Raw genomic sequence first — 11,472 nt, 5'->3', positions numbered from 1 at the left:
GGTCATTGTTTTTTTGTCTTTTACTTTCCTTTACACATATATCACATTTATTTCTCATCTTTACTGTTGAAATTCATGTGTAGCATCTACGTTAGTCCTATTTTCATACACAGTGGGTATTTATGCACTTACTTTACTTGATCTACTACACTAAAATATATATAAAATGTTAAATAATAAACTGATTACCCATAATAAACTACTGATTTGACTGCTAATACAAAGGTGGCTTGTGACTGTAACGAGATTTGATCCTTAGACCTTCCAAAAGTACATTGTATTAGTTTGATTTAATTTTCAGTAAGAATTATTTGTCTCTAAGCATAACAAATAAAGAAAGAACATGGTGAGTTTAATTTATTTTCAGTCTATAATCAAACAATCACACTTCTCTGACATACGTTGAGTGATGGGCTGTGGAATCCAGAGCCGACCTTGGCCGTTTTGGGTCCAAGGCTACGATGATGCGATTAATAAATGTTTTAAAGTCGGGACATCATTTTGCCTGAGTGACTCTGGCAGACGCTCGGATGGACACGCTAACGATCCACTGAGCAGACACGGCTAATGACGCTGTAAAGCTCCGTGCCGTTTTGTCTATTATAAGAGCACTTAGTACAGTTTCTGGTCGTGGGTCCGCCATCTTCAGGTGCGTACAGTATGGCCTCACGCTTGCTTTCTCCATGAAGAACAGCAGGCCAAGTTATATGTCAGATCTGTGGAGAGAATGCATGCTTTCATCGTTTGCAGCAATAACAACTCATTTAATTGGATAAATGCAAGATAGAAATGGTAAAAGTTGCACTGTTAAGATGTCGTAAAGGGGATTATTTTATATTTAAAATAGTCTTTCATCATTAGCTTGATTAGGCTTGAGTGCTCTGAAAATGTATTGTTTCATCTGCCCCCTATCCCCGCCCACTTCTCTGTACCTACTTGCAATTATATATATTAAAAAAGAAAAAAAAATCTTGATTTCCTGTCATATATGTGAGGTTCAAAAATGTCTTGTTGTCATTTTTAGAACACTAAAATTAAAATCTGTTGCTTGAAGAGGCGGGGCTTATCAGTTCTCTAGTCAATTGATCCGTTTCTGTTCTTGAATGTTTAATTTTAGATCAATGCTGCTGTTAACACTGAAATAAATGTTATAGATTGATTATAGATTAAATACCCCATTAATCAGACCATCACTTCAATTCAAACCTCACCCAAGACGTTGCTGCTGTTGTGTCAATCTATGAAGGACATAAAAGCCAAACATAAAAAGAGAAACATTGCTAGACTTGATCGCTATGGCAACAGAGACTAAATACAGGAGTTATACAGTAGAATGACTTTTATTTCTTGTTTCTTTAGCCTTGCTCTGGGGGGAAGTTGGCAGCTATCTCCTGTCCAAGTGCCCAGCATTTTATATTCCGACTGATCTATTGTTGCTATTGCTATTACAACTTATTACATTGTTTTGTCCTCTCAAAACAGATTGTCATCCTTGTCCGACGTCGTTTTATTGGGGGTCTTACTATCAGAATCACATTTTGTACAGATGATTGACAGGGCCTGGCGTGCGATTGCTGATGCTAGTCAAAAATAAGGATAAATTTAAGGTCATTGTGATGCGTCTGAAAATAAAATGTGTTAATTTATGGCCGCAGCAAAAGTCCAACTGTTCCCCATCAAACTGCAGGCGGCATTACCAAAACATTGCATCAGAATTACTGTGTGGTAATGATTTGATTCCGGTCGACACACTAACTGCAAACATGTTCTGGAGACCGAGATCCTGATCAATCCTAAACCTTTTTTTATGACTTTGTATCAAGCTCTTTTCTGTTGACATTGTGTTTGAAATTTCAGTAATGTTTCTTCCAGTCTCAACAATGAACTTTTAAATAATTTACTTCAATGTTGATTGATTGTTACTCTGTTCATATTGTTTATTTTGCGGGAGTGTCTACAGAGCCGCGAAACTGCCATGTTATTTTGCGCCGGGTTAGACCGCGCCGGGTTAGGTCTTGGGGTTAGGGTTAAAATGTTGCTCTTATTTTACTTTATTTTATTATGCATACTGATTATATGTTTGTACATTATTATTGCTCCTTTTTATGTGTTTGCACCCAACAGCCAAGCACATTCTTAGCTTTTTAAACGTTTGTTGAGTATCTAAAGCTGTGTTCACACTTGGCTCGGCCCCAGTTTAGTTGTGCGCTGGTCCTGGTGTGGCCCCAGTTTAGTTGTGCGCTGGTCCTGGTGTGGCCCCAGTTTAGTTGTGCGCTGGTCCTGGTGTGGCCCCAGTTTAGTTGTGCGCTGGTCCTGGTGTGGCCCCAGTTTAGTTGTGCGCTGGTCCTGGTGTGGCCCCAGTTTAGTTGTGCGCTGGTCCTGGTGTGGTCTTCTAGTCCTGGTTTAGGCCCTTTCTAGGCCTGGTTCGATGCCAGGCTTTGTCAGAGTCGGTTTGTTGTGTGGGTAAGTGTGAATACAGCATATTTTAACACAAATATAAGCATAAGCATTATCTTGAGTGGCATGTCTGTATTACCAAATCTGTTTGTCTCATTAACTGTGCAGAGATGTCAGACAAATCCCAGAGGTTCATTCACAGGGTTGTTTGCAACTTCCCCTTGCAGTACTTTTGTCACGATTCAAGACTTAAAAACTCAGTATCCATGTCAGTACCAAAATGCTAATTATATCATTATTTTTTAGAAGATAGGCTCTAAATAATAGTTTCTTTAATATTTCCATATGGTCATGTTCTGCTCGGGTAATTCTTTACTCGTGAGTCCTCTTCATTAAACATAGTGTATGCATTAGTGATCAATCACCCGCAGCATACTATTTCAAATTGATTGTCAAATCAAATTGCCCATAAAGAGGTTGACGCGGCTCGCCACAGCGGTGGCCTGATGGAGTCCAAGTGCTGAACTGTGACAAATGTGCTCGACTAAAGATGAAAAATAATACTTATTAAGTTCATGCATAAACACTGTCTCTGTGTTGTTTGATGAGCAGAGCTGCATCCCCACATCATGACCTCAAATTGACTGAATACTAATGATGGGTGATCCCAGACACAAGTCCCTCAAGACAGCACAAGAAACAAGACTTCATTTATTAGAAATATATTCAGTCCAGTTCACAATTTTGGCCTCCCAATTTTTGATTTAATTACATTTTTTGCTGTCATTGTAGCTCTGCTGTTTGGAGCTGCAGCTCCTGAGGTGTCACTCACCAGTGCATTGTTCCTTTACTCAAGCCAATGTAATCTCAAGGGGAACTAATCTCACAAGATCATTTTCCTCCCGTTTGCACAACCGTGTGTCCCCACTAACTGCATCTTACTTTGAGCTTCCGATGGGCGATAATGACAAAAACATGAATTATTTATTTTGTATCCCATTAATGAGCCAATAGAAATGTGCTCAAATGTATCTTTAAATGTTATGTTAGGTTTTGAGCATCAGACAAATGTAAAATGACTTAATATTGACCCACGAAACGGCAAAAATTTCACTTTATAATACGGTATTTACTTATTTGAGGGACTACAGTGTATGTTCAATTGTTTTGATTTTTTATCAGCTCCTTTTGTAGCATTCTGAGACAGTTAAGAGATTTACACAATATTAATACATTGCATATCTGCAAAGCAACATTCATGATATTATTGATCATTTGATTTATCCTGATAAAATACCAATAGTTTCACTGGGGCCTATTCAATGAAATAAGGAGATTTGCAGAAGTGAATAAACAAAATAAATGTACTGAAACAAGGTGTTTTTATGCCACTTTCTTTCAGTACATGAAAGAAGGTGGCATATAAATTCAATATTTACCTTAATTTGATAAGATTACTCTCTGTAAAGGCAGTGCAGTGGCACAGTGGTTAGCCTAGACTCACCTCACAAAAAGGTCAAGGGTTCAATTTGTTGTATGTTTGTTCCAAATCTGCAAAGCCTGGCCCTTTAAAGAGCTTTAAATCATTTAAGACTTTGTAAAATAAATAAATAAGGTTTCCTTTTAACATCATACTCACATAATATGTGTAATATGTATCATTTTTATGTAAGCCCCAATGAAGACTATTGTATTTATTTATTTTATTCAAAGATACATTCATTCAATGAACATTTAAACACATGTAAATATGCCAGATTAGATTTTAAAATAATTGTCCTTTTGCCGATCCCTTGGCACTTTGGCAGAAAGACTATTTACACAGATTATTTGCACTATTTACAGCTGGACAGAAACAGAGGAGCGGGATGGATCATGTTAGTGCAAACACTCAACAATAAATAACCAGAGAGTGACAGAGAGATATTAGAACACAATTCATCTGTATATCGTAGGTCAAAAGATGTGGGCTTATACCATATAAATAAAGGTTTTTAATTATACTTCTTGTGCCTGGGTAATGACTGCAACCAGTTCTGAGTTCTGAGTTTGCAGCGCTTTGTTAATCTCAGTCCAATATGTATGACTTTGTTTTTCATCATGACGAGTAATTAAAACATTTTCTCTTTTTTGTTGTTGCAATCGAAACACTAAGCTCAAGACTCACGCCCACAAGACATATTTCTATTCTTTATCATTTATCACATTACCAGTGCCAAAACAAATGGCTTGCACACTGCGTTATTGAAAGCTACAACTGGAGCAATGGCGTGCAGTGACAGAGGGCTCAGGGCTTCTCTCTGAGGCGGTGGAAAAGAACACTTTATACTGCTAATAGTTCCTCCTTTATACAAAAAAAAAACAAAGCACAACCCAAGGAGTGAGTGTACCCCCTGGTAACTGTGCTCCACCCGGTCTCACCCTTCCTTCTGCAGCATGTGTAGTCTTAATATATATTTTATTCCGTTTCCATTATCTCCAGTCATGGCGCGCGTCCACGATGGCACATTTTTCGTGTTTTGTGCGCGCGTCACGGGGCCAAGTCTCTCTCTCTCTCTCCGTGTCAGAAGCAGCCCACTCACCCACTCACACACTCACAGACCCTCAGTAACAGTCCACAGAGCCCGAGCCAGGCGCGCGTCTCCGGCTCCTCCACGCTGCGTAAAACCCCGACAGCTCCGCGGACATGGACGGACGCACGGACGCGCGGAGACCCTGGAGAACCGCCGCTGGTCAACGTTAAAGACCCTCTTGACTCTGTGGATATTTCCCTTACAATTGTCTGGATTTACATTTCATCAGCGTAAAGACGGAACTATCTTGAGAGGCTTCAAATAGTATTTTTTTTTTGTGTTTTTTGGTGTGTGTCTTGTGTCTTGTGCACGGAGGAAAGGAGCGGTGCTGCTGCCGGGGGGAAAGAAGGCTGCTGGCAACACGGAAAGTCACGGATCATGCTTATGGGAACTTCTGATAACGTCTTGTTAAGGTATTTGAAAGTTGTTGTGTGTTTGTTTGCGGCTCGGATGGAGGAGAGGTGTGGAGTTTAAAGACAAAGAGGCGCAGGTGATGTGCGCGCCGCTCCATTTGGACATTCTGCGCGTAAAACACACTTTGCGCCGCTTTGTCGCGTCTGCAAACGTCTCTGCTCCAAATCTCCCAACGCGTCAAGTGCGCTTTTTTATCCACGCTGACAATCAAAAAGCACCGATTTGGATTTAAAAAAAAAGACACACACACAAAAAAACCAGACTAAAGCGTCAAAAGTGTGTGATCACATTGAACAAAGCGGGGTCCGGAGTGTTTTGGAGCAGATTTAAGCGTCTTTCTCCTGTGTTTGGAGCGCGTTGTGGTTTTTGCGCATTACCCTGCCCACTACTGCGTGGTGTGGGCAACGCAAAAAGCTCCAGTGAAAGAAGCAGAGCGCGGGGCAGAGCAAGAGCCCATCTGTTCATCACGTAGCAACAAGACGGGAAAGGGAGACAGAGGGACGCAGCCGCGCGCGCTCCCAGCCTCCACGTCAACGCTCCTCGTGTGATGGGCAAGAGGAGACGTTCCACCGTGACCATATAAAGTCTACTAAAAGCTCGTTTTGAGGTGATCCCTAAAAGGACAAATGGCGATGCAACTCTGTGCATGAAGTGTTCAGTAAACTTTCAACAAAACGTGGCTTTTGGTGAGAGCAGCGCCAAGAGGAATGGGACCTGTGATTATCATTGGGTGTTTAATATTGTGCTGTTACTTCAGTTCAAGTCAAGGCCAGATCAACCCAGGCAAGAGACTTGAGACCCAGATACTAATCAGTACTGAAAATAGTATCGAAACTAGATCCTCTTTGAGCAGTATCTGTACTGAGGGGGAAATTACAGATAATACATAAGATTTTTGACGTTTCTTGAATAGTTTACTAGTCTTGAACCAGTATAAGAAGACCACATGGACATTTTATATAATTTATTTTAGTTCAGTAATGACATTTTATTGTATAAAAACACAACAACACACAATATTCATCTGGATTTGTTTTAAATAGAATGTGTGCACTAAGTAATACAGATGAATGCATGCAATAGTTAAGTTCATTTCACAGCATTTGATAAACTGTGGAACAACTCCAGTGTCCACTTGTTTGACTGAAGACCGGCTCTTCAGTGTCCACCAACAATCAGTGCAACAGCTTTAGTGATAGACAGACACTCACCACCTACGTCTGAGGGGACTAAAGTGTAGAAATCAGCGAATATTTAACTGCACTGATTACAGCTGTGCAATACATTAGGGACAAATACCACAGCCACTTATGCTGGCAAGTTTGAACTTTAATTAAAAAGCTGCCACACTACATATTTTTTTTAGTTTTGTTTAAAAACAAATGCTTTGATACAGTGGAACTTTACAGTATAATGTGCATTCAGATGCCACTATCTTCAATGTTAACTATGAATTTGTCCATTTGCTACATTTAAATTCTACCAAAATGGTGATCTTTAACAGTATATGATATGGTTAGTGCTAAAGCTCTGAATTAAGGGTGTCAAATGCGGTCTTTCAATCAATCTGGTTGGCCTTCAGGTTTCTTGCTGAATTGATCTAATATGAATGTTCAAAGCCTCATCCTCCCTCTGTCAAAGCGTGTGAATGATTCACACTAATGACCACTGGTCTGTGGCCCTCGCCTGTGAATATGTTTCACCTCTGATGAAAAATATGTTCGGACACCCCTGCTTTAGGTACTATTATCTGGTTACAATGCTTAAATGCAGAGCTACATAGACCATGAGCCTACATGAAAAGAATATTGCACACATATTGCCAGTTTTACACCGACTGCCAGACAGGTGCGGTCAGATCCTGCCAGACTTACAAAGTAATCAAAATCAATGCATGCTATTACACTGACCTCGGAGCACAGCAGGCCTGGAAATGGGGGAGGTGTGGTTTTTAGGTAATTACACCAGTACATCTCTTGAGTTATCATGTGAAACTGCACTGTGTTGGTCAGATGTGCACTGCAGCACACACCGGAGCTGGTTTAACAGGCAGTCTGCAAGTAATCCGCTCAAAAATAATGTATTGAGTGCAAACGACTGGAGCATTTCAACAATAAGACGAGCCTTCCCACAACATAAAACTTGCACAATAGGTCAAATCCACTAAAGTAGTCCCGACTCCTGACAAAGCCGAGCGCAAGATCTGGAGATGGCGCCCACTGCTGCTGACAGGTTGCCCCAGCGGCACTGAAGGACGGGTCAAAGGCAGAGGACACATTTCCCCACAGGGAAATCCATGCGTACCTTAAACAAATGTCTTACAATGGCGTTAATGCTGGACTGAAACACATGCTAAAACCTCACGTGTGTCATTTTGTGCGCGTGTTTTTCAGAGTGGCTCGGCCTGACGCTCTATCATGACTGATGGCGAGGGGAGAGCGCGCTTTCAGTACGCAGAGGTCCAGCAGCAGCAGCAGCCAGCAGCCGGACAAGACCAGGATGAACCGGACCCCGAGTCGCCCCCTCCCGACCAGGTGATTCTGGCCATACCCCCGCATTACCATAACAACGACCCAGGCCCGGATGACCTCGACCCGGGCGGCGACGGCGGTGGGGGGCGGGGTCACGATGAGGTCGGGGAGGAGAAGGACCAGGAGGAAGACGAAGAGGAGAAGGATCAGGTAGAAGGAGGTTGGAGTTCGGAAATTCAGGAAGAGGACCAGGATATGGAAGGACCGGAGATGGGAGCGGGACAGGGAGCCACTTTGGGGGTGAGGTACAGGACGCCCATTCGAGACCCAGACTGCATATCGGAGGAGGAGGAGCAGCAGCCGTACCCCGCCCTGGCACCGGTCGCCTTCTTCTGCCTGAAGCAAACCACGCGACCTCGCAACTGGTGTCTGCGCGTCGTATGTAACCCATATCCTTTTACGCAGTGTGGAGCGCTGATGGGGTAAGATCAAACCGAGGGGTGAGATACTGAAGGCAAGCAGCATTTGTGCACTTAATTGGATTTGTTTTACTTAAATAAATCAGTAGAGGTGGGAGATATAGTGAAAAAATGCTATTGTTATTATAGTTTTGTATTGTAAGCTCCAAAACAAGGCTATAAAGTGATATTTTTGCGCTATTGTGGTTAATTTGATGGTAAATTCATGTTTTGTGCAAGCACATTTTTGCACATTCCTGATGCATCGTTACAATTTCTGAATATTGTTATTCAGATCATTCAAAAACATGGATATATTCATACTTACAAGAAAAGATGATGAGAATCAAATAGCAAAACCTTTATAAAACCGTTACATTAACACACTTACTTACTTATTGTAAACTGGATCTAAACTTTTATTAATGGAATGGCACAAAACCAAAATATGTGTTCAGTTATAGAATTAGAATTTTAGTCTGAACATTTTGTATAGATTGTAAATATTTTAAGTTACAGCTGGACAGCATTTATGAAAACAGTATAGATTTATTTATTCAATTAATTTTCAAACATTTAGTTACAAGCACTTGATAGACAATTAGAATTTGCTCAAAAATGCAACTTGCCCCTTTTGAGAATCTCACCCTGGCAGTTTTGATGAGTGTGTCTCGCACGACAATTCACTCGGGTGGTGTCACTCGGGTGGTGTCACTCGGGTGGTGTCACTCGGGTGGTGTCACTCGGGTGGTGTCACTCGGGTGGTGTCACTCGGGTGGTGTCACTCGGGTGGTGTCACTCGATGTCGCCACATGATGATCTCATCACTTGTTGACGTTAATTGACTCTTGCTGGAACATAATCTGCTGCTCCCTGGTGAAATGTGGCAGGCCATTTGTCCAAACCACTGCGGGTTCAAAAACGAGCGTCCTATCAGATAAATAATGGACTCAGAGATACTACTGCTGCCCACTCCTTTCCCATACAAATTAGAGCGCTTTTCCAATGCTAGACATGTTTTCATAGATGTCCATGCTATAAGTGGTTGCTATAGTGATTTCTGATTTTCATCATTCTTCTCCATACTCGCTACCTTGCATCATATTTATTGAATATTGCTTCTTCTTGCTGCTGGGATGGTGTAGCTAAGAGACAATATCTACCTTCTGCAGTAATAAGACATTTGATTGCTTTTGGTGTTGCTGCTGTTTGCATATAACCTTGGGTGCATATTGAATCAAAAGAAGAACTAGGTCCAAATTCAGACATTGTACTTTTACCAAGTAGATGTAATTATGAATAGACAACACTGTGTCCTACCATAAAAGAACGAGAGCGCTTGCAGAAAAAACAGTATTTGTGCTTGTAAAGTGTGTAGAACGCTGAATAGAAAAGAGTGTGAGCTTTGCTTTCATTGCTAAAACAGTTGATGATCATCTAAACAGATCATTTGTACTGAAATCCATGCATGGCAATCCACTAGTTACAAAGGAGGTTATGTTTTTGAAGTGAGTTGTTCAGCCTGTTACCAAGACAATGGGAAATATAGGGGTTGGATTATAACAAAAGTGGTGGACTCTGGAACACATACCACATGGCCATACCTACTTGTCAATGCTGCTCTCGTCAGATCTCAGCCAAGCAGGGATGGGCCTGGTTAGTACATGGATTGGACACTAGAGGACCACCATGTGCCACAGGGGGGCGGTAGTGCAGAATGTCATTGTGTTCTTGGGAAAGACACGTCACTCACCTTGCCTCAAGTGTCCAAGTATGACGTAGAGTGTGTTCACCCTACTGATGATGTGTTGTTACCTGTCTCACGATGGCCTAAACCCAGCTCACGTTCCCTATTAGTGGGTGAACAATCCATTCACCCACAGTTTGAACCAAATGAACAAACATATACTGGATGTATTTGTGATAGAGCACACCATACACCACATAAATAAATATATGGCATTCCATATACCACTAGCTCTAAACCAGGTCTAAAACAGGACTATTCTAGCTCTAAACAAGGGCCTAACAGGGTATGACTATACTATTGCTTTACAAGTTCTAAGATTAACTCAAACAATGACACAAATGTGGCTTGAATTGCCTCTAATTTCAACAAACAGCTGAGGAATCTGCATACCTCCTGAAGGAGCTCATGTACCACCACTGGTACACATACCACAGTTTGAGAACCACTGTGATTACATATTTAGTGTCTATAGTTTGCAGTGTGGTCTTTGAATATTAAAAAAGAGCATAAATGCTTTGTTGGACTTGGACATATCATATTTTAATAGTCAATACAAATGAAAACATTGTGGCATTTCCATAGTTAGCCTAGTTTGTCTTTGAGCAATTGGCTTAAAATGGTTGTATTTGCCTAAAATGGCTGCATCTGTTCAGATGATTATCTGTTGATCTGTGGTGGTCCTGTCGGAAGGGCTCTGGACTCTTTCGGTCGCCACAGCCGTCCACAAGCTTCTTTCCTGTATGATTAATTACTGCGTGATCATGTGATCTCACAATCAAAGCCTGTGACTGCAGAACACCACAGAGCTCGGGTCTTTATGTGAGCTGCCCTTCACAAGAACACAGCTCAAACATAGCAGTCGCAGTTCTGGAGTCTCAATCGCACTATATTATTCTTATCTGTAGATGGAGAAGGCAGAGTATCACAGTGGGGGGGGTGCTCGTCATGCGTGAGTCAAAAGTGAGTCTTACCGGACATACAGTTCCCTCCAAAAAAATGTTCAGATTGTTCTGTTCATGGTAGATTTAGCGACTCTAGCATCACTGTAGCTGTTATTGTTGCGTTACATTCTTGAATATTTATACATATTTGGCTGTTGGACCACTTCTTGACAGAGCAGCTCCTCTTCATTAAAATGAATGGTTTGTTTCCCCCCCACAGAGGTGTTCGAACTTTCCCCCAGATGACAATTGCATCTGTTTGTCATTTCTGTAAGTAGCAGTCAGTGATGTCCCCAGACCTGGTGAAACAGAGTCTAAAGGTCCATGTGATGCATCTTTTATCAGGCTCACAATATGCAATGACTGCTACAAGTGTGCTCAGAGTGTCCTTGAGTGAGAGGAGATTTCAGAATGCGCCACCTGGACACAAACCGCTGGCCCTTTCTACAATCATTTATGGCATTAAGG

At 41.6% G+C, this 11,472-nt stretch overlaps 1 protein-coding gene across 1 annotated transcript in view; it reads left to right on the top strand.

Annotated features, from left to right (window-relative positions):
- The first annotated feature begins 5,283 nt into the window (after positions 1-5,283).
- cacna1ha (calcium channel, voltage-dependent, T type, alpha 1H subunit a) overlaps positions 5,284-11,472 on the top strand; it is a 181,412-nt gene continuing 175,223 nt past the window's right edge. The window contains exons 1-2 of the mRNA XM_072442502.1: positions 5,284-5,383; positions 7,778-8,306. Coding sequence (XP_072298603.1) covers positions 7,802-8,306 — 505 coding nt within the window. The 5' untranslated portion in view covers positions 5,284-5,383; positions 7,778-7,801. The remainder of the gene's footprint in view (positions 5,384-7,777; positions 8,307-11,472) is intronic.

The sequence above is a fragment of the Eucyclogobius newberryi genome, unplaced genomic scaffold (assembly GCF_026437365.1).
Source record: "Eucyclogobius newberryi isolate DKJ021-1_F unplaced genomic scaffold, fEucNew1.0.hap1 SCAF_13, whole genome shotgun sequence".
NCBI classification, from domain to species: Eukaryota; Metazoa; Chordata; class Actinopteri; order Gobiiformes; family Gobiidae; genus Eucyclogobius; species Eucyclogobius newberryi.
This window is presented reverse-complemented; position numbering and strand designations above follow the sequence as displayed.